We start from the raw sequence: 27,487 nt of genomic DNA, 5'->3' as shown, positions 1-27,487 counted from the left end.
AGCTTTAGTTACTAGTTACTTTACAAATTAAGATTGTTGCATAAAATAATAGGAAGCGTTTACTAAATATGCTGTTTTGGAAAAAAAAATCAATCAAACTGTTAAAACAAGTTCAGATGAACTCATTAGCTAATTAATCAATTAGCCTATTATAATAATTAATTTTAGAAAACATTTAAGTATTTTTCTATATATTATCTATCTGTTTGTCTATCTATCTATCTTTCAGACAATTCTGATGTTTTATTTTTATTTTTAACCCTTTTACTTTCAACACTTTAACCCTCTACAGTACAGTGTTGACTCTAGGTAACACCCATTTTTGGCTGTTTACACTGACACAATAACTCTTGCAATACTTTAAAAAGTGCCAGGACTGGTAACATTCCAGGCATTGCCATCATAATGCTGACCATAAAGGGTTAAATGCATTTTCCCGATTATACGTAAAAACTTTTACTTAAGTACCATTTTCAATGCAGGACTTTTACTTGTAACAGAGTATTTTCACAGTGTGGTATTAGCACGTTTACTTTTAAGTAAATGGACTGCATAATTCTTTCTTTTAAAAAAAGTCATTTTTTAAAATAAAATCCACTCCAGCTTTACCTGATAAATACTGTGGAAGAGAAAAATCAGTGAGAAATTAATAACACCCAGCCCTATGTGGAAGCCTCGTATAGAATACTTTCTTTTTATTATAGTTGCACAAAGTCAGTTGAAACATGATGCTGGTGCTTTATTTAAAGGGAAGTGAAGTAGGTATGGTTGCAGTACATATCAGCTGAAGCTAGAGACAACTCAGTGGATCAGATTGTTTCCCATCCGGACAGTTTCGGGATATCCAGCAAATATCAACTTCACAGCTTAGTTTACTCTCCTCGGATTAAAAAGAAAACAGGAGAAATATGCGCAGACTACCATCAAGGAGAGATTTTTTTTATAAGCACTAAAAGGTGTTCCAAAGTGTTAGTGTTACAATTGTCAGTTTTTCCTTAATCCTAATACCCATAAATCTGCAGGTAATATAACAAACGCTCAGATATATCTTAAAGATGCATGTGATCTGGTAGGCCAACACAGCCAGTAGCATGCCTTAAATATACTTAATATCAGTGCAGTATTAAACTAAGAACAGTTTACCTGATATCCCATCTGGGTTCTCCCACACACAAACGCACATACAACAACCCTTGGTACAGTACAGTTAATTCACTCACACCGAGCACAGAATTCGTACTATCACGACAAACATGGAGACAGGCGAGAGGTAACATGAGCTAACCTGAAAACACAGGAGACCGCGTCCTGCACAGGGGAAAAGGCTTGGATATTGAACTGTTAAGAAGAATGTGTTTTTATGCTAAACCTTCTCCCAGCTGGTTAAAAACATTCTTACGTACTGGAAATGTATTGCTACACAGTGTTACTCCTTTGAGTTTATATATAGTTTATATATATATTTATATATATAGTACATCATTTATAAATGAATATTAAGCTCAGGATATATTTGTGGTTCTTTTTTTATGAATTACAGATGAGACGTGAATTTTTTTACAGATCACGGTGTCGGTGCAGTAATCAGTCCTTGGACATGAGGAGATAAAAGTAGGTATTAAAACAGTGATGATAAAGAGTCCAGGCCGTGTCTTCTGACAGCTTTCACAGGAGAGAACAGCAGCACAGAGCAGCGCGTTGAGCCACTCAGGGGGTGAACAGCAATTACAATGAAAGCTATCACTCATTTCACAATAAAATGACTGCCGATATGCATCTATATGTTAGATGGCGCTCTTTAACATCTGTTTGCATTGATTTGCTTTGGATCCATCAGCGAAAATTAACAATAACTGATCAATAAGACCAGTTCCCTTTTTTTTAACGGATAACATATATAGGAATAAAATACAGGATTCCTCATTTGTATAATATCCCAACTCTTAAACACATTAGCCTGCTGGTCATTTCCTGTTTGCGTCAGATGAGTTTACAAGTCAAAGGTCAGGGAAGCGACTGGGATCTTCTTTGTATTCAGCGGGGATGAAGAAAGTCGACTCTTCAAATTCGTCGTAGCGGAATTCCTGAAAGGTGACGGTGGCTGTGATCGTGGGGAAGACGGGGATGTCTGCGAGGGAGACAGCACAAGAAGAAGACATGTTACTCTGTGAAAGTTCCCGTCGAGCTCGCCCACTCACAGGAACACAGCGGCAGGTCGACACATACCGAGTTTGACTGGAAACCCAGGCGGAAGTTTCATCTGAACGAACTCCCGGAGTTTGTTGAAGTGCTTGAACGGGGCTATGACCTCCAACACGTTTAATAACCTGGAGGCAGAGGACAGAGTCAGCAGTTTTATTTCAGTCTTTGCTTTGCCAGCATTTCCCCAAATCTGAACAACAAAAATGACGTGAAGTCAAACTGCAAATTGAGATCTTGAGTAAATATTGAATAAAGTCCATCTCTCCACTTGAACAGGAATATATACGGCTGAAAAAACAAAAAAAACTTTTCTTGGCTGCTAGAATTGGGTTGTCTTGCCACTTTTAGATAAGTTACCTAAATTATAACCTGAAAATTATTTATCAACAAATCTTTGCTGTAACCCCTTAAATTAAACCTACAGCAAAACTCATGCCAATCTGAAACTTCAGGGATTATTCTTAATTTTTGAAATTGATTAAAGAAGATACACTCCTTGACTGTAAATGCGACTAACGTTAGTCTTGTCTGCAGATTTTCAAATGACTTTTACCTGACTGCTGATACACTTTTGAATTGAACATTATAATGTTATACTGGAAAATATGTACGACTCAATAGTGCTAAAATAAATTAGCATTTAGATTGACTAAATGATGTCCAACAACAAAATTCTACTGATATGGATGGCTGAATTCTTATGTCAGTGTAGTATCCTGCAACAATAGATGCCCAGATGGGCTCACAATGCAGACTCTCAATTTCCATGTACATAGATGTGAGACCAAATATCTGCTTCAAAACAAACATAAGTTCCCAGACACAGCGCTGAAAAAAGGCAAATATAGTGAAGCAAAACACCGAGCGGAGTGAATCTGGGGTTGGCGTTCACTTTTTTTTTCACCTGCATAGTATAACTTTAAGATAATGACATTAATTAAAAACATTTTAGGAGAAGTAGGATCATATTTTTAACACAGAATGTGAAGGGGGGAAAAATCACATTAAAAAGCCATTAGGCATTATAAAGGGTGGGGTTTTATTGCCAGACCATTAAGGTTCAATCAGAGGAGATAAAGCAATTTACTACATTATGTCCCAGTTATATTTTACAGCACTGCCTGTAACCCATTACAGGCAAACACAAAACCACATCCTGTTTGAATCCTACCTCCTCATCTGCACAGTGTAAAACATGCTTTTTAACCTTTAAAATTCCTACTTTTCTCATTTTGTTCCCCCTCTCTCCCATACATGATCACAAGCTCTTAAGACAAACCCTCATCATATTTGGCTGCATAAAATCCAAATTAGATTTAAAAAAAATAATGCAATTTTAATGTTTTATGCATGAAAAAAGAAAAATAATAACACTATTTCATCTAAAGGCAATAAAAAAGCTTAAAGTAATGTGTTTATCCTTTCATATTTTGACAATTTTCATTTTATCACCAGATAAAAAGAAAGCTTGTGTAAATGAATTACCAGCAGCAGCAAGCATTAAAATGCAGTTAAAAAGTATGTTTTTCTTTTTTTAGGTTTGGGTGAGGCCATTTAGAATTAGTGTCACCATTACATAGTCTGTCCACCAGAGAGCGTTTTTCATCTCTAAAATGTCCTGGACAATACATATCAAATTTTCTAACAACTTAATTCAATAATGTAATAATTTTAATTCAGACATTGTGTGTTTATTACATTTAGCTTTATTTATTCATTTATTTTTAAATGGTTATATACTTTTTGATCATAAACTTATATTTTGACTTTTTTTTTTTTTACCATATACTTATTATGTTTTTCTTTTATTTACCGTTTACTTAGTATATTGCTTTTTTTCTATGTTTACTTATTATATTTGGCTCTTTAAAGTTTATTTTTTCTGTTTACTTATATGTTGCTTTTTTTTAACCCCTGATGCACTTTCTCTTTTGCTGCTTTAACAATGGAAATTCTTCGCTGTGGGACTTAAAAAAAGGAAAATCTTATCCTTAATGGATTCTTATTAAAATGTCAGATAATATTCAGATAGCTTATTGGCTTTTTTAATCAGTACAATATTATTTATGATCCTTAAAACCCTGTGTTGGTCAGGCTCTAATAATCTACATGTACAAATTTAACGTGAAAAAAAGTCACATGCTTGCAGATGCATGAAGACGAGTGTAGAGGAACTGAGAGAGATAATAACCTTTTTTTCTTCCTCAAACGTCCAGAGCGCAGTTAACACAGTGGTTTAGTTAAGTTAAAAAACAAAACAGAACTCCAAACACTGACATTTTGTTGTCACATGGTGGAGCCGTTGATTCTGCAATCGTCTCATCAGTGGTTTCCCCACACAACCAGCGTCTACCTGGCCCAATTATCTCATCGGAATTATTTCATCTCTACATTACCCTTTTCTAAAATCCCAAGAGTATCCGCGCGTATTCACCCAGGATCAATCTCTGCCGAGAGCTTTGTAAATAGATCTGAAGAGGAAGGGATGTACTCACGACTCGATGCCTAGAGGGAAATCCTGGCTCATGGCTACAGTAGCTTTGAAGTTCTTCTTGCTTTCCTTACACACGAGCTCTCTTCCAAGATGAGGTGGCCTGAAGGCGCGAAGACACAAACACAAAGAAACTACCTTTTATTCTTGGTGCTTGACGTGGATTTAACACTCAGAATCTGCACTGGATTTCTTGTAACTGTCCTGATTGAATTTATAATTGTGACGAAGACTGATGAAATCACGGAAAATACGAGGCGCTTACTTTCCGTGCTCTGCGGTGATGTACTCTTCCCAAGAAATCGTGTTGGGTGCAGGAGCTGTGAGGGACTGTCGCCTCACAGGCTGGGAACAGGAAATTATCCATCAGAGGCATATTGGCAGTCACCAGGATACCATTACTATTAACCCTTTGAAACCTGAGCAAATTGGCTTGATTTCTTTCAAAAACATGTAAAGAAAGCAATGGCCAACCTCGGAAAAACTACACAAACACTAGCAAGAAATTGGAACAAAAAATTAGAAAAACCATCTGAAAATTGGGTAAAAAAAAAAAAAAAGAAAAAGAAAACCGAAATTTTAAAAACAAACAGGGAAATGACCAAAGGAATAAGTGCTTAAAAATATCAATGATTCTTGAATATAATCTAAAAAATGTAATTATGATAATTATCAAGTTTTCTGGAATTTTTCTGCTAGCTTTTAAAAAAATAGGTGACTAAATCTGAATCTTGCAATTTGCCAGACATTTCTTGTGGGGTTGTTCATTGCCTCCCCCAGTGTTTTTAAAAGAAATCAAACCACTTTTCTTTGGGTTCAGATGTTTAAATACTTGTGAAAGGTATCTGAATGCAGCAAAATAAAAACGTCCATCCAGGTTTCAAAGGGTTAACCATTTCTAAGTGAAGTCAAAGCACCGATTTGTTTCTCTCACCTCAAAGTTTTGTTCACTGATGCTGCCTCCTTTACTCAAGCTCTCCATGATGGCTTTGTTCCTCAAGATGTCCTCCTCACTGAGGTGTTCTCGCCGTTTCCGCGACTCCAGCACCAGACCGTTCACTGCGTAGAAATCAGCCAGGAAGTTTCCAACCCTCTCCTGCACAGAAAACAAGCAGGTGTTGGAGTGTCATTATGTTGCCCTGTGAATTACCCAAAAGTACTGCTGATTTTTTAAAACGTGCTGCGGTAAAGCCCGAGGGTGGGATGGTACTCACTTCTCAGGAGACAAAAGATTTTAAGAACTCTTATTTTTTCATCCCCAAAGCAAGACAAGTAAAGTTCATAAAACCACAGAGGTACACACAGGTCTTTCCGATTCAGAGTGCCATAAGAGATTTCAAAAATCAAAAAGACTTGAGCTGCGCTGCTCCGTACAGGGAAATATGATGGAAATTTTATTTGCAATGTCACAAACTGATGCATATTTGAGCTACCTTACGTTGACAGCTCCAGAAAATAATTTGCCGTATTGTTAAGTTACGTGCAAGGTTGTCAATGGAAGATACAAGAAAATTCCACAACTTTTCCAGAACCTTTAAGATTTTTGACTAATTCAATGACTTCTCCAGGCCTGGAAAATGTGATTTTGAAATTCCATATTTTTTAATCTCTTTTGTAAATACAAACTGAAAATGAGTGAGGAAAGTTGATAAATGACTAACGCTGCCAAAAAAGTTTCCTTACACAGAAAAGATACACTGCATAACTCAAATGTCCAGACAAACTTTGGGATGCAATCGAATATCTGCAATTCAAAGATATTGCCGTATTTTCTTTCTAACTAATTGGCCGCAGATGTCTGGTTTTGGTTCAGTTAAGGCACTTGTGGCAAAGCTGTTTTGCAGGCTGTAATGCTGAGCAGCTCAGCTCAGGAGTGTGTGTTTGATCAAAGTAGCAACCTGTGCGGCTGAAAAATGAAGCCAATATTGACAGAAGTGCCAAAAACTACAGATCTTTGACTCCAGGAGCAAGTTGATTCCCATGTTAAAATGCCAACTTTACAGCAGGAATAAACATGTTTACAGCCTGGTACAAAAAACTGTTTGGTCTCCATAGCTAATTTCAACATTAATGGCAAACTAATTTTTATTTAACTCATCCTTTCACATTTTATTAAGGCTTAAAGTTACACATAATTACGGGTGGGGCAGCTTGAGTGACAGGCTGTCTGCTGATAGTGTCCTCAGCTTCTCAGTAAATCCAGCCCTCACTCCTCCACAATGCCAGACTTTAGCCCAAATATGCTCACAAATTGGCAATAGCTGTAATGCTGAATTTAAGGCTTCAAAGCAGAAGTCCACAAACCAATGGGTGACATCATGGTAGCTATGTTCATTATTTACAAAGTCTATGTTTCAGTTGCCATACTTCTTGCCTTGCTTTCGACAACATCAAGCTCACTCTGGCCTGCACACTCCCTCATAGTGGCAAACATTTTAGCTTCTCCAAACACCATGAAAACACTGCTTCTATGATCAATTAATTTTTTTTAAATTGGCAAATTCTATGTTTCAAAAAAACGAATAGGGGCAATAATAGGACACAAATATTTTTTGTGTTCTCTCTTCTTTTTTCCATAGTTATCCTGACCTGAAAATTCCTGAAATCAAATTCCATACTTTTTTTCCTCCATACTGCAAATGAGTCCTGACATTGTCTGATGATGTTGCTGAACATGAAAACTAATGTGTAATGTTTTCTAGTGATGGTTGGCTCCCTAAAGCTTACTGTTTTATCCTCTCTGAACAGCCAGCCGATTTGACTACGAGAGAAAGTGATGGACTTGGTGGACAGAGTTGCAGAGTAGACGTCACTGCTCATCAGAATATCCACCTCCTCTTCAGTCTCCATCTCTGACTCCTTGGGAGAGCAACACAATAACAGTAAGATGCTACCGTTCATATTTAAACAGCTGCTGACACTATATGAAATATTTCTGGTCTGGTTGTGCCCCTCACTCACCTCGTGGTGTATTCTTTGGTACACTTTTGCTTCATTGTCCAGAACCACAAAGGACTGGGAGGGTGCAGCATCGCCGTTGAAAATGAAGCTAAGATCTCCACGCTGACACTTCATGTCAGTGAAGTCTATGAGAGTGGTGTCAAGTCTAAATCAAGAGAAAGAAGAGGGTGAGTGTTCAGATTGCTACGTCCTACTTTTTGGATCTAAAAGAAGTCTTTGACCTGGATTCGTTGCTTTAAACACAAAGTGAATTAGATTCTCTCATAGGTGCAGCCACAGCCTTAATCTAGTATTTGATGTTGTATTCCTACTATATCTTAGAAGACTTTGAAAATGACTTAAAAGAATAAAGTGTGACACCTTCTGACATCTAAAGACAATATAAGTTTTTAGTCAGACACTATAAAGATTTTAACTTTACTAAGACTTTCAAAGACTGGGGATCATGCAGGGTCACTTTTTGCAAACCTGCTCCTGGTGGAAAATATTACACCAAACTCATCTGTAAAATCACATCACTCTAGAAACGCAAGATAAAAGGTGTCATATGTTTACAGTATTCTTGCTAATTTCGGCATCAATATCACTCATAAAGAAACTTTATTTTAGTACAAACTTTCTTGATTTTTTCACTTCAATTGCTACCAGTCTCCGGTTTAGTGGGAGAGGACCGTGGAATGAGAGGCGATCTCTTTAAAAAAATTAATATTTCTTATTAAAATAAATGCTGGTTGGTGGATCAGATACACGCAGAGTTAAACGGGGACTCTTGGTCACACAACAACTCCACCGTTTTGCCTCCTTTTCCAAATTACAAATGAACAGAGACTTCATGTTCTTGCACCTCCCCAACATCCTCTTAATGTTTACAATCTACCAAGTTTGCTGCTGGAGAGAGCGCAGCTGTTGGCTGCTGACAACATTCACGTCATTGAACTTCACTATTTGCTGAGACTAAAAACTTTAGATAATGTTAAACATGCTTGATTTTATCAAAACGTCAAGATGAAAAAAATACTTAGGACAGCTTGGACTTTTATGACCACTTTACATCAAACGAGTGAGATCACGGGGCCATGCCACATCTTTAACGAAACTCTGATGAGTTTATTCTTGGCGATTTGTCTGCAACAGTGACTTCACATAAAAAGTTTTTTGGTAAAGGATTATTATTACCTGATATTTATTCCCTGCTTGTAGATTTTACAAGCATCCGACGGCAGCATCCGGGACAGCAAAGGCACTTTTAATAGAGAAGAGAGAGTTAATAAAGTATTTCCGACTGGAAGTTTTGCAATGACAACAGAAGGAAAACACTTATTTATCTTTAATAAAATCCTGAAGTAAGGCAACAGTTTACCCATCCAGCAACTTTGGAGAACTCAGCAAAGTCATTTCAAGTTAAAGTTGGTCTTATCAATAATCAATGTTGTAAAAATATTTGAGAATTGGATATATATATAAACAACATTTTTTTGGGCTTAAATCTGAAACTTACCCCAGCTCTGAAAGTCCCAGTGCAGCTCCAGATAAAAGTCACCAAGCTACAGAAAAGACACAAACACATCTAACTGAAGGATCACTTATGTATAATAACTTGTTGGGTCAGTAGAATTGCAAAGCACAGTGAATATTTCACATTATGCACTTCAGCAGTTAATATGCATACTCAAGGACAGGCAAAAGTCATTTATGCAAATCGAAGCCTACGGAGATTTTTGATAATACGAAGGAGTCAAAGTTCAGTGATGCAGAATGAAACCAGTTGCAAACTTGAGTGTGGTGATGCAGCAGCATCTGTGGAAGTGACGGCAGTGTGTTCCTCACCTCCCTGAGAGCTTTCAGTAATTTTGGCCTCTTATCCTCCACACTCTCCCTGGATTGCTGCTTCAACTTCCGCAGTATTGCTGTGACTGAGGAAAAATGGGTGAGAAAATAAAAGCTTAGTTACAAGTTAAACAAATGCGAACTTGGATTATGCCTCAAACAGCCACAGTCTTTAGATCACCTCTGAATATAAACCAGGCACACAACTTGTATTTCCAATAAAAGCGTAACTGAAAAATTGAAATTATTGGCTGATCACTCATATCACGGATATATTTGTATGCGATGTCCAATTTTGCACCATTAGTAACGTGCTTAATGAGATTTCAATATTACACCACTGTTAGACATAAACTACGGTGGCTGACAAGGGTAAACGATCAACAACATAACATTTCTGTCATGACAAACATGCTGCAGCTGCAGAAACGATGCCAATTCAAAAATGAAAATCCAAAACAAATACACTATGGAAAACATGCTGCAGAAAGCCAAAACAAATATGTTAACAGCAAACACAGAAAAGCAAAGTCAAAAACACACAAACCCCCAAAAACAATGTAACAGAAAAACACTGCATATCCAGTCAACACAAGACTAAGAAGTTATCCAGGCCTCTCTCTGGTCTCTCTCTCTCAGGTTGAAAATCAAGCTGTTTCACTGTGCGCTCCGCCTAGAGGACTGGAGAACTTTTACTGCGTTGACGTTGCAGCGTTTTTCTGTTGCATTTGTTTTGGGGAGATGTGTGTTTTTGAGTTTGTATAGTTACTGTATTTGCATCATGTTTGCTGTTACTGTATTTGTTTTCGTTTTCTGCAGCATGTTTTCATTGTATTTATTTCCGAATGTTGCATGTGTTTTTGAAAAGGCATCACTTCTGAAACTGCAGCACATTTCTCCTCATGGAATTGTTTTGTGACACTGTAGCATTGTATTTGTCCTTGTTGGCCACTGTAAGAAAAACATGAAGAAGCATTACTACCCTGCTACAGAGGTAACATTTTTTCCATTACATGCATCAGTAGCAGTAATTAGATGAGCCAATACAGTTCACTGTCTTGTAAAGTGCAGCTCTTGATCTCACAAACTGACCAGCGACCACTTAATTATATTGGACGGACCACAACAAATCAAGATATCTCAGATGTATCCCGGTTATCTTGACCAGGAGGGAAAAGACTGGACTGAAAATGGACGTGACTAAGGAGAGAAGTGCTGACGGAGAACTCACTGCAGCTTGTCACTGCACAAAGTCACAACCAGTGAGCGAGCTGCTGACGCAATCAGCACATGTGTAAAAGCTAAAGGTGATGACCGATGACAAGACGACAGTGTTCTGTGAATAGCTGTAACTCACAGATTTATTATCGAGCACACATTATTCTCTCTTACCTTCTCACTAAGCGATAGCCAGGTGCATGTTATTTAACCAAAGACTTAAATCGACCCCATGTCATGTCTCTCTGTGCCTGTCCTTGCTGAAGGTGTGAATGTACCCAGCCCCCTCTCTGCCTCCCCTTCACCCTTGTGAGTAGTGTGACCTTCTCAAAGCGAAACTCCTGGTCCCAGTCCCAAGCCAGCCTGCCACAGCAGGCACGGAGAGTAGAGACGCATACTAACAAGGTTGAGGGTCATTTCTCAAACAGCTCAGCCTTACAACATCCATTACAGGCTGCAGAAGAAATGGATGCTGATGTTTCACAATTAGGCAAGTGGCAGCAAAAGAAATTTGTCAGCACAGATTTGTAATAAACAGAGATTAATGATTTAGCGTACACTTTGCCTGCCCTTTATCTTCTCTATTATCTTTAGCGGAGTATACAAAATTAACACCATACCTTTAAAAAAAAAAGGAAAGAGCAGTGGATTCATCCCAGAGGCATTAGCTGCCTTTCACATGTCATTTCACTCTTTTTCACTGAATGTCTGATCTAAAAGCAGCGGCGTCATTAAGCAGGGGAGTGACCAGGCTGTAAGCTCAGGGCTTCCTAACACTAAGCCATCGTTCAGGCGGCGTTCCAGCCCATCTGGATGACGAGTGCTCAGAGAAAATCCCCACCTTTTGCTTTTTAGCTGAACTGACCAGAGAGCCATCTTTAAACAATTAAATGACATTAAAAAAAGTCCTTCAAAAGCTTGCACGCACATGCCGTGACCTCCAAAAGTATTTAGTCCCCATTTGTAAAAACAAAGATGAATGAATGAAATGAGGATTTATTAATGATATGAACATTATTAACTATTTAATGGAAGTTGTGCTGTTTAAGGTTTATCAGTTAAGAATTTCAAATTCTTCCTTTTTCCTTCAGATGTTGTCTGCAACTTGACTGGATTTCAACTGTGGGCAACACAACTGATTTTATCCACCATATGACCGCAGTGACTCTGTAAAAAGGTAAATGTAAAGACTCTATAATGTACACACTGCAAGGAAATGCTTCTGCAAAGCACTAACTCTAGAATTTACATGCGTTTTTTTTATTGTATTTCACAAAAAATGATAGACTAAATCATTTTCTCATTCAGCTGGCAACAAAAAAGGCAAAACAATTCAACCAAAAAATGATACTTCCGATCACACCACAACCATCAAGCTGACATTTAATGCTACGACATTAGCATTCATACAGTAAGCCGCTCCAGATGTCAGAATGACTGACTATCCGACAAATAGAGACTGAAGCTGACACCATGAAGCTGTCATAAATCTATCGAGCTGTCAGACAGGAAGCACTAAACCTAAATATTATAACAGTGAGTGTATTATTGTAGGTATGCCACTGAGATCATCATGCAAATATGAGAAACTCGGGGACAGCGGGCTTTTTACAGCAGTTTTGACTTGACTTACTCATTTGCCTGTCACCAAAGCTGATGGCTTCTGCTAGCGGGCTCCATCCCTGTGCGTTCTTGATCTTTACAGGAGCGTTATGGGCCAGTAGAAGGAGGGCACATTCTGAAAGAAAAACCCATAAAATTATTCGAATTACAAATTATCTACATTAATGTCAATCCTGTGTATTGTCACCTGGTTTTATTCCACGTTGTTTTGAGCAGCCATGCCGAATATAAACTGTTAAGATTTTAATGTAAACTTTGTAACAGAGTCTAAATAAAAGATGTTTAAACAGACTACTGATCTTTAATGACAAATGCAGGACTCACTATGCAAAGCCCATGTCAGTGGTGTAATCATGGTAACTGTTTTTCTAATTTCAGAGGGGGGAAATGTACCAAAATGTCTGCAGTGGCTCGAGGCCTGAATGAAGAAGTGGCATCGCTTCATTCATCAGATCTCTCAATCAGGTCAGCATCAACAATAGCACCAGCAACTATTACTTCTGTGGTGGAAGTGAGATCCTTCCTCTTCCACTTCTGTTTCCCCTCTTTTCCTTCTGCTAACAGTTTGATTTGTGCAGTTTTTCAGTGTCCATATTGAGTGTCTAAGGGTGGGTTTCACATATTGCACAGTTGGTAAAGCCCTGATTCAGGGTTCCAACACAATTTCATGGCTAAAATTTCAGTTTTAATTTCAACTTTTCCGTGTCTTTTCAAGGACACTTTTTTGTCTTCTTGCTCCCTTTGCTTGGTGTTTTTTCCAAACATATCAGATTCAAACAATATTCAATCGTAATTTCAGCTAGCTGACATACATGGAGGGAGAGACAGAATGTGGGATGAAAAAACATATATGATGGTCAACAAAATGTTGTCACACATATTAGAGCTATGTTACGTCGACAGCTTCAGAAAATATATTTATCATTATGTTACATTGAAGGTTATCGACAGAGGATTACTGTAACAATTTCATTACGCACAACAAATTTCCATGACTTTTCCAAAACTTTTGATGATTTTTGCTAATTCCATGACTTTTACAAGCCTGGACAATATGATTATTGAAAACCTGGAAAGGTCTCTGAATTTCACAACTGTGGGAACCCTGCTAATTTGTGATTTTGAACTATATAAATATAACTGACTTCAGTGTTTTGCAGTGCAAAACAAAGCATCAGTTTCCTTACAGATTGGCTGCACTGCTTGTATCATCTATGTGGATTCATTTAAACCTAACTATTATGGTAAAACACCAACTGTATATTATACGACACGATGAGTGCAGGAGGAGTTTAAAAAAAAAAGAAGGAAAAACTGAATTGTTTTTACAGAAGGGCCTTTAATGAGGATCCCGAATGCTCTTTCAATAAAGCCTCATTATGACAGATGAAAGGTCATCGAGCATAGCAGATTTAGTGTAATTTTCCGGGCTCAAGCCGCGACTGGTAGATTACCATCTGACAAGCTTTTTGCTCATTTTTGTTAATCCTGTGGTTGACAATGGGCTGCTAAAATGAAAAAAATCTAAACAAAAAGCTCATTCAATACATTTTATTTTTCACTTTTACCTTTATGGCCCATCATCACAGCCAGGTGAAGAGGCGTGTTCCCTAAAAAAGAAGCACATAAATATTAACATCAATAATCTTTGAGGCAGATTTTAAAGACCACACACTCTCCGACCGCGTGTTTTCTTTAAAAATCACAGCCATAAACTGTAAAAACAGTAATTAATATTCAACTGTGTCTCATGTTAAACAGATTTCCATGACTTTTCCAAAACTGTCAGGGTATATTTCGTTTTCCAAAACTTTTCCATGCCTAGAAATTGCCATTTGTAAATTTCACTAGTTTCCCAGGTCTTTCATGACCATATAAACCTGTAATGTTGTGCATCAGAACAAATTACTCAAAAATAAACAATTACAACTAGGGCTGGGCAATTTAACTTAAAAGTAACATCATGATATTTTTAGGCTACATTGATACATGATATTTAATATTTTGAAAAACCTCTCTTGACTACTGTAGTACTAGTACAACTATTTAACTAAATACACTACTGTTACAATGAAGTTAAATAAACTACTGTTATAATAAAGTACTATTATAGTGAAGTTAAATAAGGTACTGTATACCAAAGGTAAATAAGGTACTGTTATAATGAAGTTAAAGACCTGTTCTTTTATAATAAAATTTTATTTTCAAAATAAAACGTCAATTTACACACAATGTTTGCAATATAGTTAATTTATACATCCTATGATAAAAAAGTTAAATGAGATACTGTTATAATGAAATTAAACAAAGACCTGTTATAAAAAGTAAAATAAATTACTTTTATAATAAGGTTAAATAAGGTACTGAAATAATAAAGGCAAATGAGGTACCCAAAAATTGAAAAGTTAAATAACGTACTGTTATAATAAAGTTAATAAAGCATTTTTAAAATGTCAATTAATGCACAATGTTGGCAATATAGTCATTTTATAGATCCCCAGTGTAATGCAGCCTTTATAACCAGGAAAAAAACACTTATTATCACATACAAAATCCAAGACATATCCAGACTCATATCACAATATCGATTTAATATTGACCCATTGCCCAGCCCTAATTAAAACAATCAGGTATTAGCAGAAAACTTACCATGTACATCTTTCTGGGAGATGCTGTGGGTCCTGATGAGAGAGGAGAGCCGACGCACATCTCCCTTGAACACGCACTCATGAACTGGGAACTCCAAGTCCTCACTGGTCAGGATAATGGGATTCTTGTTGTTATCATTAACGATGGTGCCAACCGATGATGGATTGCCGTTGATGTTGTTCGCGTTGAGCTGCTGTTGCTGCTGCAGTGCCGAGGATTTGACTGCTTTCTGAAAAGCCTTGTTGGACTTGAAATGGTTGCTGGTACCGTTAGGGATAGTCCCGTTTGATGTCTCATCGTACGTGTCCATTATCTCCTCATTTTTGTTTGGTTTGTTGTGGTCCTTTCGCATGGTGCGTATCTTCTCACCTGTCATGATGACCGTTAACGGGCTAACCGATTAACGTTACTGGGCTGTAACGATTGTAAAGATGTGGCATAAATCTCGGAGCTGATCAAAATATGATTTCAAATTAGCAATTTGAGACAACAGCGATGCTCGGTGGTTGCTAGTTGGTTCTTCAAAATAACGTTACACCTGCTGCTCCGGTTAGCTCCCAGCAAACGGTCGCTAGCTAGTCCACAATGAAAAATGAATGTGGTGGGTGCGGCAATGAAAACAGAGAATAATGCTAAACATAACACACGCACTAAATCAACAAACAGCTAAGAAAGAAATCGAACAGTAAGCGACTACATCGTTGTCTCTCCCGCTCCTTGGTTGCACGTTTTAAAATGGTATCGATTCAGTTTCCTTTGCGGCAAAATTCAGGCGGACTGGATGGTACAATAAACCAACCAGCTGAGCTAGCATCTCTGCTAGCTTGCTGCGAGTGGCAAATCTCGCGAGACTCTTTTACGACGCACAGTATGAACGCGAGTTCATGCTGTTGATTCATGGGTTGCTTTTTTTTTCTTTCTTTCTTTCTTTTTTTTTTTTTTTTTACATTTTATTTAAACAGTATTTAGTGGTCAATACAAAAAATTACAAATGAAAAATAACACACGTAAGTACAAACCTGCACTAGTGCACTAGAATAAACCTGTTAAAGGGCTCTAGTACCAGACAGACAGACAGACAGACAATAAATAAATAAATAAATAAATAAATAAATAAAATAGACACAAGTATGAACACACAGGGGTTTATTAGTTATATAATACATTTATATAATAAATAATAAATTTATGAATGTAAAATTTAGCTAAAATAATGAGCAAATTAATTATATGCTATTCACTGGAAGGATATATATTATTGTGACCAATTAACTTTATTTAGTATTATTTATGTTGTATTATTCAAATTTAGATTTAGATTCTGATTTCCTTTGTCATCTTCATTGTACACTTCCATATATGAAAAACAAAACACAATTCTGTGTCCCCTCAAAGGAGAAAAACAATGCAAGTCAAAAATAAATACCAGAATAAAAATAGGTAAATAAAACATTAGACTTTATTAATCCCACACCAAGGAAATTCACTCTTACAGCAAACTCAAGAGTCAAAAACAGATAAATATGCAAAAAAAAAAGAAAAAAGAAAAAATCTATATGAACACAATATACACCTTTTACTCATACAGATACATATGTTCATGAACAAACCAATACTTAAAACTAGACGACTTAAAACCTCACTTTTTTCATTTTCTGAAACTGGAAGTTGTCTTTGGTGAAAATTAAAACAAACAAAAAATGATAAATAAATAAATACAACTTACTGACATATGACAAACTAGCAGACATTTGTGTAGGTGTCAGGCCTTGTTTTGACAAGTCTAAAAAGTTTCTATATGTATATGGATCTAAAGCCATTGCAGGGCTAGTTATACTGATTTTAACAGTGAGTTAAGTTTAACCCAGGACAACTTCCGGTTTCAGAATATGAAAAATATAAACTTTCTTTTTTTCTTTTTTCATTATTTTTTTGTTTTCTTGATATTTTATTCATTTAAAAAATGTTTTGATAGGATAAAAAGAAAATTAAGTAGTATTTCTGTTCTATACATTCCATTTCTGTCCTCATATGAAATGAAAATCAAATGTTTTTTTTTATTATTATTATTTTATATCTGTTTCTAAAAGGACAATCCAGGGCCTTTTAATATAATATTGCTCTATTCCAGGACTTTAGATTTCACTGACCGTTGACTTGCTTTATTGTTGTAAATGTGATTTTTTTTCAATAAAGTTAAAACATCCATGGGTTAAAATGGTTGACGTCATCTTTATGCGTCAGCATTATCGCAGCAAGTAGCTCGCTAGCTAACAGCAACAGTAGCTGCGTTGTTTACAAGTATGGCGTCCTCAAAGAAGGGGAAGAAAGTTGTGAATCAAGAGGAACTTCGGCGCTTGATGAGAGAAAAACAAAGACAATCAACAGACAAGAAGCGCGTGGAGTCTCCTTTTGCTAAATACAACAGTCTCGGGCACTTGAGCTGCACCCTGTGCAATGTGCAGGTGAAGTCCGAGCTGCTGTGGCCGGCGCATGTTCTCGGAAAACAGCACAAAGAGAAAGTTAACGAGCTGAAGGGAGGAAAGAGTCCAGCAGTGGCACCGCAGGTTCAACCACTGAAGAGGAAAGCACCGGACAGCGAGGACGCTAACTTGAAAAAGGTGAAACCGTCCTCAGGCGCAGGCCAGTCTGCGTCAGGACTGCCAGCAGATTTCATTGAGAAACCAAGCGAGAGGGGAGCTCCTCAAAAGACTTCAGGTCTGACTTTGTTGGCGGGGGTTTATGATGAGGACGACGATGATGAAGATGATGCTGAGAAGGCAGGGACTCCACCTTCTCAAAAGGCTGAAGCTGCTGCGGGACTCCCCGCTGACTTCTTTGACAGCTCCATCCCGTCCACACCCGCCATCTCCCACTCAGGGTCCATCCTCAAAGCAGAAGTGCAGGAAAAAAGCACAGAAAAGAAAGAAAACACAGCCGAGGCGCTGCCGGAGGGCTTCTTCGACGACCCTGTAAGAGATGCCAAAGTGCGCAACGTCGACGCACCCAAAGATCAAATGGATAAGGAGTGGGAAGAGTTTCAGAAGGAGATACGACAGGTGAACACAAAGTCAGAGGCCATCGTGGCGGAGGACGACGAGGAGGGCCGCCTTGAGCGTCAGATTGATGAAATCGATGAACAAATTGAGTGTTACAAGAGGGTTGAAATGCTAAGAGACAAGCGAGATGTGGTGAAGAGCAAGTTCCCGCCCAGGAAGGAGGAACACATGGAGATAGATGCCAGCATTGAGGAGGAGGAGGATGAAGAAGAGCTGCTGGGGCTTTTGTCCCGGGACTGGAGGGCTAAAGGGGCACTGGCCTAAGTCTCTAGAGCTCATATAAATGTGAAAAAGAAGCCATGTATCAGTGTGTTTTTGCTTAAGTTTATGAGCAGTCCAACAATTGTAAATATGTTTGTTGAAAGCGCTTCTTAATTTCTTTTTGTATATTTCCGACTGGATTAAATGTGATGCAGTTATATGACGGCCTATATAAACATAATTTAGTGCCACCAGAAGACAAGTTAACTCCTTAAAATCTAGGCAGTTTGGCTTGATTTCTCTCAAAAACTATGAGCATTTTAACAACCACCACCCAAATTACACAAACTTAAAGAGAACTTTGGAAAAAAATACCAGAAAACTAGCAAAAAAACCCCAAACCAGAATCAGTCAAATTTAGCAAGAACCCGATTAAAACATGCATGAAAACTAGCAAAAAGGAAAGAGGAGAACAAAGTCACCCAAATTTAGCAAATCTTTGGGGGAAAAAAACCCCTGAAAACACAAACTAAAAATTAGCAAAAAATAAGAACGACGATAAAACCAAAACAAAATCAGCCACATTTAGCAAGAACTAAATTATATATTTTTTATTTATTTATTTTTTCTTGGACATCTAAAATCAAATTATTTTCTCTCTTTTAAACTAATTTTTAAGTCATTTTGTTTTCACCAGTTCCTAATTTCTTAAAGGTGCACAAGAAAACTGATGTTGATCCAGGTTTCAAGGGTTAAAGCCACCAGATGAACCACAACTCAAACCTTTAACTTTGTGTTTATTCATTGGTGCTCACACAAAAACACATTCATAAAATCTCCCCATTTACAACAGCAGCAGCATGGACCCGAAATCTATGTCATGATGGCCAAAGCTGTTACATTGTCCTGCAAAAACAAGTAGTCGACTATGTTAAGTTTATAAATAATTTGTTCATGTTACGTTATAAGCAACATGCAAAGCACAACAGAACTATTTAAAAAATGTACAATGTTGAGATTAAGACCGTAAAGGAAATTTTTACCAACCCCGACCCCCTTCACAAGATAATTTGTGAGAATACATTTAAACCATTTTTACAGAGTACAACAACATTTGAGAATGACAAATTTGTAATGTAAATACACCATTATTAGGCCCATAAAAATGGAATAAAATGAATCAAGTAAAAGAGTGATGGTCAGTGCTTCTTATACTACCTGTTACACATTGTGAGCTAGGTGTGCCTCCTGTCGACTGCAATTTTAAACAAGCAATATCTACGTCTTTTTGTTATTGCTACATATGCCTCATGAGTTACCACTTCAAAACTTTCTGAATGATTCAAAGTGTTCATAGCCCTTCAAAACTTGAAAAGAAAGCTGCAAAAATATGCAAAAAAAACCAAAAAACAAATGCAGAGACTAAACAAATCAATCAAAATGGAGAAACTAACTGAAAATAACACACTGAGCAGAAAGAAACCTGGAACTTTGTTTAGTCTAGAAAAAAACATACACAAATCTTCACCTTTATGCTCAATTGTGTTTAGTTAGGTTAGGAATCTGTCTAAAAACAAAACAAAAGACTCACAAAAATTCAGTTTCTAGTAGTAATTTGTAAACATTCCTAAAATTCTATCTCAGGTTCTATAAATAAGGTCCAGGTGAGTTGTACCAGGTCTTTGTGTTGATGGGTTGGGAAGTAGACTGACAATTACAGCCTCCGAAGAAGCTAAATACACACAAATGTGACATTGAGATGAGACAAACTGGTTATATAAAAAAAAAAACAACAGGTGCAAGATAACAGAAATTCTGATAATTCAGGGTGGAAAACAGGGTTCAAAATATCCATAGTTTAATTCATGGAAATCATGATATTTGCTAAAATAACAGCTGAATAGTCAGCATACAGGTACTCACATGGATTAAAATTTAAGCGCATGTTTCGTGGATGAGGTTGTGTTGAAACAGACCAGGGGAGGGGGAGTGAGTATGGGGCATGCCAGCGCCACTGTTCCACAATCAGTATGATAAATATTCAGTTCGCAAAAGTGCAGCAATTACGGTAAAGGGTCGGGAACTTCAACCCCCCCCCGAGACCTCTCTGGGTATTCAATACTGTTCACTGCTGTCAGTGATAATGTGCTCACAAACCCACAGCGGCTTTCAGCTCCTTCAGGGAGTACCTCTGGTCTCCATCGCTGTCAAAGCACCTCATGGTGCTAGCATTGGGAACTGGTGTTCCAAATACTTTCTTCAGGCTGTGGTAGGGCAGCGTGAGGGAATTACGTCCACTGCCTGCCTGCGGGAAGATTCGATCCAAGTCTGTGAAAAGACAAGTTTTATTCAGAAACATGCAAACATATCTGTGAGGGCGTTGCACTCTTGAAATAGCACTTTGCAAAACTGAAGATATTCACACTTCAGTTGGTAGCCTTGCGATATTTTGAGATACGTGCTTATTTGCTTTCTTGCTGAAAGACTGATGCTCTCATGTTTGTTTGTTCCATATGCATAAAGACTCAAATGCAGAAAACAGCAAGCCTGGCACCATCTAAAGGCAAAAGAGCTCACTAATGAACACGTTTATCTCAACTGTATGTAAAAAATGAAAGTCCAGGTTTTACGGGTGTCATGTGCTGAGTATTTCTCAACTTTACCCTAACCCTTTGAGCACTAACTTCATAAAGTCTTATTGTCACAGTGGAGAATTTATATACTGTATCTGACAGAAATTAGCATTATATTAACCATGGCAAGAAAGCCAATATATGTATTTTCTAAAGTGTTAAACTACAGACCAAATCACAACGTTTGCTTACAAAAACTTAAATATCAGTGAGCTATATTTAGAATATTATCAAGGCTTTACCTTGCTGTCAGACTGCACCTTGCGATGGGGAACTGAAGCTCAAAGCCACCAGACTCCATAGACAAAAACAATTTTTTTACTTTGCGGAACATGGGAGTTGCTGGCCTACCGCTGCCTCAACCAGTCAGTATATAAAGTAAAGCAGCAAAAATATTCCAAATATAGTGTACACAAAATATCTTTTTCTGCTTTCCCCGTCAACATCAGTATTGCCCAGCTTCCATGCTGGTAGATTTTGTTCATCAACTATACTACAAAATCAACACAGTTCGTGAAATAAACGAAGCAGACACATTAGATAGGTCGGACCACCATGTTGAACTATATCTCTTCAAATGCTACAGTTGAGGCTGAAAATGACAAACACAAACAAGCCGATTTCACATATCTCTGCAATTCAAATCAATTGCCAGTTGTCCACCCCGAAGTGATTGTTGTTGATTACGTGATTACGTCTATTCCTTTAATGAAGGCTGAACTATAAAATTTGAGTAATAGTCTGCACCTTTCAGAGAACTGACACCAGGCAGGAACACCCTCTCTGGGCACGATGTCTTAGCATTTCTCTTGGAGCGGTTTGGAGTTAAGAAGCGCGGGCGTCTGCTTGTCTGAGGCTCTGTCAGTGGTGTGGATACCTCTGTAAAAATAAAGGACAAAAGAAAAATTATACAGGATATAGGAAAAAGCAAACAACTTTAATAAGCTGCTTTATCTTTTCGCTGTACCTTGCACATTCCCAGGTGTTGCTTTGGTTGTAGTGGCTTCTTTCACTGTCTCAGTAGCTGGACTTGCGCTGTTGACTGCTACTGCATTATTGTCCTTTGACTGTAAAGAATATTGTAAATATAAAATGGAATAAGTTTTCTTTTACTGCCAGGGTTGCTTGTACTTTTAAAATGCAAAAAAAAAAAAAAAAAACAAGTATAAAGCTTCATATTACGCTTTGCTTTGACCCGCTCTCTAATGACGCCACCCTCTGCTGAAGATCTGCGATTGTAGAGAGGAGGACGTGGATCTGCTCATCAGACTGTGTGTGGTGCAGCTCCTCCGTCTTGTTAGCCTCACTGACTGCTTTTCTCAGGTCTGTTATGTCCTATGACAACAACAAAAAATCTATGTAAAGCAACCTGCAGTTTACAGACATTTCTATGATTATCTGAGACTCGTTGGCATCCAGGAAATCCAGAGTACCAAAACTATGTCCAATATTTGTCAATATTTACAGTATACAGCGATTCTGATTCTATGGAGATTTCAGTCAGCTTGCAATTTATCACTCACCACATCATTATTGAGGCCACTGTATAAAGAAATTGTGTAAAATTCTGTGATTATTTCCTGATCTTCTTGTCCCATCCTGGTTTGCTTGTAAAAACTTAAGTGGAGAAAACATTCTGCGGTTGTCTCAGATATTTGACCTAGTTTCTCCCAGCAAACTCAAGCGTCTAAGCTCCCAAAATAGATTGGCACTTGTTTCATGTATTATGAATGAAAGCCCAACGCATGGATCCAAGAAATGACAAGACCTTCTTAACCTGACGACTCTGTCAATGTAAGCCTGACAAGAACTGCAAAACATTCATGCGTGCGTGGGTAAACAAATAAACAAAATTAATCTGGCAGTGGCAAAGTTCACTGCGGTTTCTGGTTTGGATTCATGCCGCACTTGAGCAAATCGACAGACATTTCATCAACAGACTCATCTCAAGCATTTGAAAGATTTGCCTCAATTCTGAGTGAGGCAAATCTGCAAAAGCAACACTACAGCTAGGAATTTATATGCAGTACATTTGACACTTGCACGCCAAGCTATTCAGTTAATTCACTTTAGCACAATGCACTGTTAACTCGTCTTATAAACACCAACCTCCATACATTCATGCATAAATAATAAATGAGAAAATCAGCCTCAAGCAATGTTTGCAGTGAGCGTAAAGGAGTAAAAAACCGACAAGCTGTCAAACAAAATAAGTGAAATTTAACTTTGACTTCAGCTCATGAAAAATCATTTTGCTTTGCTCATCTGAAATACTTGAGCTCGCAGCCCAATATACTATTTACAAAGGAACATAGCTTCAGTTTCTTCTGTGATGTTTGTCAGCTGCCCACAATACTGTACTGACTTTTCAGTAGTTTAATGTGCAGTTTGAAAAATCAATCTGAAAGGTAAGGCTATTCTCTTTGGCTATTCTGCCTCTCAGTGCAAGAAACATTCATCCTCTCTGAGACACATCTGTTGATCCATTCTGAGATATAAATAGAAGATTGATTGGCCTCAATTTTGATGTAAAAATGTTCAGTATGCAGCAGTTACTTTGCAACATCAGTCAAAATGAAAGACTAAAATTGAGTCAAAATATAAAAAACAAGGATCTAAAAACGAGGAAAGATAAAACAAGCAAGCAAAGTAATCTCAAAAAGACGATGCAAATTTAGAGCTGTGACAGAGACGTTTAGGTTTGCAATCCCCGATGTCATATTTAATCTGTACGTTACCATACCAACTGTCAGTTGTTCAGTGTCAAAATAAGTAAAAATTCGTAAATGAATTTACCATTGTCTTCTTCAAGTCGTCATCTTTCTTCTGAGTTTCAAGAGCAGACTGCATAGTCTTCACATCGTGCTGTACACTTGTTAGTGTGCTGCCAATTGTAGCAACACTCTGGAAAAGAAGAATACTGTGTGAAAATCACTTGCAAAAATCAGTACAACAAATTTATTCAATTTTGCTTCGACTTTACCTTTTGAAGCTCTTCAACTGTAGTAGGAAGGCTGATTAAATCAGCGGCTGATTTCAAGTTGGCCTTTAAATGGTTTACAGCAGAGTCCAGCAAACTGATCTGCAGGAGGAAAATTACACAAAATCTTCAGTTACATCTTTGCGACAGAATCAACCACTTCCAAAGAAAATTCAGATTTGCACAGCATTATAGAGTTGTGCTGATTTCCAGTTTTGCCAGTCAGGTCCAGTGTACATTTTTAAACTGGTTTTGTTTTATGCAAACTGGCTGAACAGATATTTATCATTATGACATCTTCCTGCAACTGAAAATGTAACCTACATCATCAACCTGTGCTGATGGCATCACTGCACTAAATATATCTTTTACATTAATAATAAGCAGCCTGATGAAAATATATTTTTTTTGAAGGCTAACAGAGCCACTTGTGTATGACAAGCCATGAGTCAAGCACAACAACATGAAGAGGATCACATGTCAGTAGAGGTGGGAGGGGTAGGAGCAGTGCGGGTTGTGTTTGTTTACTAGAAAGTTTGTGTTTTCTTAGGTGACCAAATGAGACATGGCAGTTAACCTCTCAAGAAAACAAAAACTACGCCAATATGGTAACATTTGGGATTTTAATCAGATGAAGGAGGTGTCTTAAGTGAATTCCAGTGACATGGTGTGCAGTTTATAGCCGAACTATTATCCGAGGCCTTGTCTCTATTAATCCATGTTGCTTGCTTTGAAAGCACTGCATTAGACAAGCATTGGTTTGTTTACATGAAGTCACAGAAGTACATATTTAACGCATTCAGTGTGTACAGAGAGCTCCAATGTTACGAAATACGATGTGAAAATTGGACACGCGTTTGTCATTAGGACATGGTGTCACTATGTTCCACTCAGGAGCAGCTGCTGTGTCAAGTGCATAATTTCCAGTATACCAGTCTGCTCTGTGCTTTTATTGACTATTGACTATTTATTTTTGTCCAGTACTTTTGAACAGCACTTTGGTCAACCTTGGTTTTTATATGTGCTATCAAAATAAATTTGACCCTTGACCTTTGGTCTGGTCCTGCTTTAAATATCAAACCGGTCTGAACATTTTTACACTGGCCCAACCCCACAGCACGTTAGCAAGTTAATATCAAGAAACAGTAACTGCAGTATGACAGAGGTGAAAGTGAAGATATTTCTGACTATTCTGGAAAGAGAACCTGCAGGCATAGCTGCTTTAAACAAAAGGCCTCATTGAACAGGCCTGAGTGTGAACAACTGTTTGTCCCTGCATGTTGCTTCTGTGAGCTGTTGGGCATGATGTTGCCCATTTTGATCTTGTGTGTTGTTGTATATGCTGTTTCTGAGAGTGTGCAGTGCTGGAAAAAGGAATCTCCTCCAGGGACAATAAAGTCTTCAGTATATTCTCCAACACTTTGTAATTAGCTCTAGTTAGTGTATGACAATGTGAATGTTAAGGTGGCTTCAAAAACAACTGACCTTTCTGTTCATTTCTGTAAGATTAGACCAGAGCTTGCTCAACCCCTTGTCCCCGTTTTCAATGTCATCAAGCTTTCGCTCCTTGTTTTTTAGGTCCTCACTTAGTTTTGGTATTTCACTTGATGACACCTTCTGGCTGGATTCCACTGTTAGGAAAACATCATAGTATGTTAATAGCACTGTTAAAGACAAAGAAAGCATATGCAACCGGGATATAAAGTGTTTTAGTGTACAAAGGGCAGCAGGCTTTTTATGACCATCACAAGGTGTGTGTGTGTGTGTGTGTGTGTGACACAGTGAGTCTTACTGCTATGCAGCTTTTCTTTCAGTGAGTCTAGATCTTCCTTTAGAGCAATCTGCATCCATATGAGTCCAGCACAGGCCATAACGCAGGCAGCAAGTATGATGAACAGAAACAAGGGGTAGCACACATTGCAGCATTGCGTGTAGCTTCTTCTGTAAAGAGAAGAAACATGTAATGTTAGACATTACAACTGCACAGCCCCTTTTCATTATTAATGAAGGAGATATTTTCAGAAGACTGCATTTGGTTTCAGGGGAATTATGTGGATTACTGGTAAATAATGGTGCTTTGAAATATGGGTTATATCATCACATCATGCTGAATGTTGTATTGATTATTTCTAATTTGGCTGATACTGAGCTTTTAGGTAAGGGTAGTGGCTTGGCTATTTTCTAAGTGTGCATGATGGGTCATACTTTGCTTTAATGTGGGCACAGAAGGGCAAGTGGATTGATAGTATATATATATATATATATATATATATATAAGTTTTTTTTATCCTCTCTGAAGCTATTAACATTTTTCGTTGAGCATTTCTGTGTGACTGGGGGTAAATGCATAACCCTCCCTCCATCATAAATAGACCCTAACCATATGTTTTATATAGTCACACCAAATGTAGGTATTGGAGCCAATGCAACACACAATCAGCATGAGAGTAAAACTCACTACCAAAACAAATAAGTGTCAATAATTCCATTTACCATTTCTGGCTGCGATAACTGGTGTGATTTCGGCTTTTTAAAGAAAAAGTGCCAAATTTAACCACCAATAAATATCTACAATAAATGCAAAATTCAACCATTTAAAGGTTTATGTTCCTCCCCAAATTAAAAAAAAAAACCCAAGTCTCTCCCCAGTGCTTAAAAAAAATTAACAGTCCCTAATCAACCCCATATAGCGTATTTCCACAACAATCTACAGATAGGAAATAAAACTACTTGATTTAGGGACTGTGCTGTATTTGTGGCCACCACATATATAACGAATAATCCCATACTTTTGCATTTTATTGGAAATGTAATAACAGTTTTATGCCGCAAGTTAATGACGATGTAAAACACACTCATACTACATTTTATACTTTAATAAACGGTTATTAAAACCGATCACTCACTTCCCAAAGTTAGCACCGCTGCTCAGGTTGTTGAACTCGTCATCGTCCGAGCTGGAGTCGGACTCCGAGTCCGGCGGCTCGGTTCGGAGAAGCCGGTGACCGGATCCCTTTTTGGTCTTCTTTCTCTTGCTGTCCCCAAGTCCGATCAGGGCATTCAGCTCCTTCCTCTTCTTCATCTTCTTCTGAGGGGTCAGCGAACCCGCCGAGCCCGATTTAAACCCGACTAAATCCAAAGTTTTGTCCAGTTTGGTGGATGTTGTCGTTTACGTAGCAGCTATGCTAACTTAATGCTGTCTTGCTAGCTTGAATTTCAACAACGTAACGTCGCAAACGGATATAGACACATCGGACTTTGCCGGTTGGTTACCTTGTTGATCTACAGCTTAAACGTTAAAATACTAAACAGCTGGTTGGCATTACGCAACTCTACCGCAAAAAGCACCTCCAAAACAACTTTTTTTTTCCTGCTAGCTGCCGGGTTGTCACATACGTTAGCTAACTCGGCTAGCATCTGACACCTTTGCTAATGGGAGCTAACAGCGGCTGACTATCGTTACCTATCACATAGTCTCAGTGAGGTTTGATAATACGTGCCACGGCGTCGCTCATTTTGGTAACGCTACAAAAAGTCTTTAAGTAAATTAATATAACCTATCTATCGTAAAATCAAAATATACCGCACTGTATATCCAGCGATCTGTCCTACTGCCTGTATTGTTTGGGCAGGGCGTCCAAGT

The 27,487-nt window shown here is 37.8% G+C and overlaps 4 protein-coding genes across 6 annotated transcripts in view; 2 read left to right on the top strand and 2 right to left on the bottom strand.

The window, feature by feature from the left end:
- Positions 1-667: 667 nt before the first annotated feature.
- LOC121951946 (ankyrin repeat domain-containing protein 13C-like) lies at positions 668-15,813 on the bottom strand. The gene is made up of 13 exons (XM_042498446.2): positions 14,972-15,813; positions 13,891-13,932; positions 12,333-12,437; positions 9,482-9,567; positions 9,153-9,198; positions 8,831-8,897; positions 7,655-7,799; positions 7,421-7,552; positions 5,628-5,789; positions 4,959-5,038; positions 4,698-4,796; positions 2,227-2,327; positions 668-2,128 (listed from the first exon to the last, which is right to left on the bottom strand). Exons 1-13 carry the CDS (start codon positions 15,345-15,347, stop codon positions 1,998-2,000), a joined length of 1,572 nt encoding a protein of 523 aa, XP_042354380.2. The 5' UTR covers positions 15,348-15,813; the 3' UTR covers positions 668-1,997.
- adgrl2b.1 (adhesion G protein-coupled receptor L2b, tandem duplicate 1) overlaps positions 7,442-27,487 on the top strand; it is a 197,639-nt gene continuing 177,593 nt past the window's right edge. For both annotated transcript variants that reach the window (XM_088085591.1, XM_088085588.1), the window contains exons 1-4: positions 7,442-7,575; positions 7,697-7,821; positions 11,791-11,876; positions 12,701-12,787. The gene's annotated coding sequence lies outside the window, so the exon portion shown is untranslated. The remainder of the gene's footprint in view (positions 7,576-7,696; positions 7,822-11,790; positions 11,877-12,700; positions 12,788-27,487) is intronic.
- znf830 (zinc finger protein 830) lies at positions 17,023-19,421 on the top strand. Its single transcript, XM_042480921.2, has one exon. It carries the CDS (start codon positions 17,275-17,277, stop codon positions 18,292-18,294), a length of 1,020 nt encoding a protein of 339 aa, XP_042336855.1. The 5' UTR covers positions 17,023-17,274; the 3' UTR covers positions 18,295-19,421.
- Positions 19,012-27,455, bottom strand: efcab14 (EF-hand calcium binding domain 14). 2 transcript variants are annotated; one of them, XM_042498291.2, is made up of 9 exons: positions 26,751-27,455; positions 25,637-25,782; positions 25,330-25,475; positions 23,848-23,946; positions 23,661-23,768; positions 22,047-22,199; positions 21,832-21,931; positions 21,612-21,743; positions 19,012-20,559 (listed from the first exon to the last, which is right to left on the bottom strand). In XM_042498291.2, exons 1-9 carry the CDS (start codon positions 26,924-26,926, stop codon positions 20,381-20,383), a joined length of 1,239 nt encoding a protein of 412 aa, XP_042354225.1. In that variant the 5' UTR covers positions 26,927-27,455; the 3' UTR covers positions 19,012-20,380. The 2 variants fall into 2 exon arrangements, with proteins under 2 accessions (XP_042354225.1, XP_042354223.1); XM_042498289.2 differs by having other exon boundaries at positions 25,637-25,785; positions 26,751-27,453.

The sequence above is a fragment of the Plectropomus leopardus genome, chromosome 12 (genome assembly GCF_026936395.1).
Source record: "Plectropomus leopardus strain MGB_pleo_1.0 chromosome 12, ASM2693639v1, whole genome shotgun sequence".
NCBI lineage: Eukaryota > Metazoa > Chordata > Actinopteri > Perciformes > Serranidae > Plectropomus > Plectropomus leopardus.
This window is presented reverse-complemented; position numbering and strand designations above follow the sequence as displayed.

What these genes read in the sequence shown, in the direction of transcription:
- efcab14 (XM_042498289.2), bottom strand. Translation starts at nt 26,926, where the DNA reads ATGAAGAAGAGGAAGGAGCTGAATGCCCTGATCGGACTTGGGGACAGC. An exon ending in ACGACTTGAAGAAGACAATG is followed by an intron (nt 22,200 to 23,660) that starts GTAAATTCATTT and finishes TTGTTGTCATAG; the next exon opens with GACATAACAGACCTGAGAAA. An exon ending in TGGTGTCAGTTCTCTGAAAG is followed by an intron (nt 20,560 to 21,611) that starts GTGCAGACTATT and finishes GTCTTTTCACAG; the next exon opens with ACTTGGATCGAATCTTCCCG.
- znf830 (XM_042480921.2), top strand. Translation starts at nt 17,275, where the DNA reads ATGGCGTCCTCAAAGAAGGGGAAGAAAGTTGTGAATCAAGAGGAACTT.
- LOC121951946 (XM_042498446.2), bottom strand. Translation starts at nt 15,347, where the DNA reads ATGACAGGTGAGAAGATACGCACCATGCGAAAGGACCACAACAAACCA. An exon ending in CTTTGGTGACAGGCAAATGA is followed by an intron (nt 9,568 to 12,332) that starts GTAAGTCAAGTC and finishes ATTTTTCCTCAG; the next exon opens with TCACAGCAATACTGCGGAAG. An exon ending in AAGCAGGGAATAAATATCAG is followed by an intron (nt 7,800 to 8,830) that starts GTAATAATAATC and finishes CTCTTGATTTAG; the next exon opens with ACTTGACACCACTCTCATAG.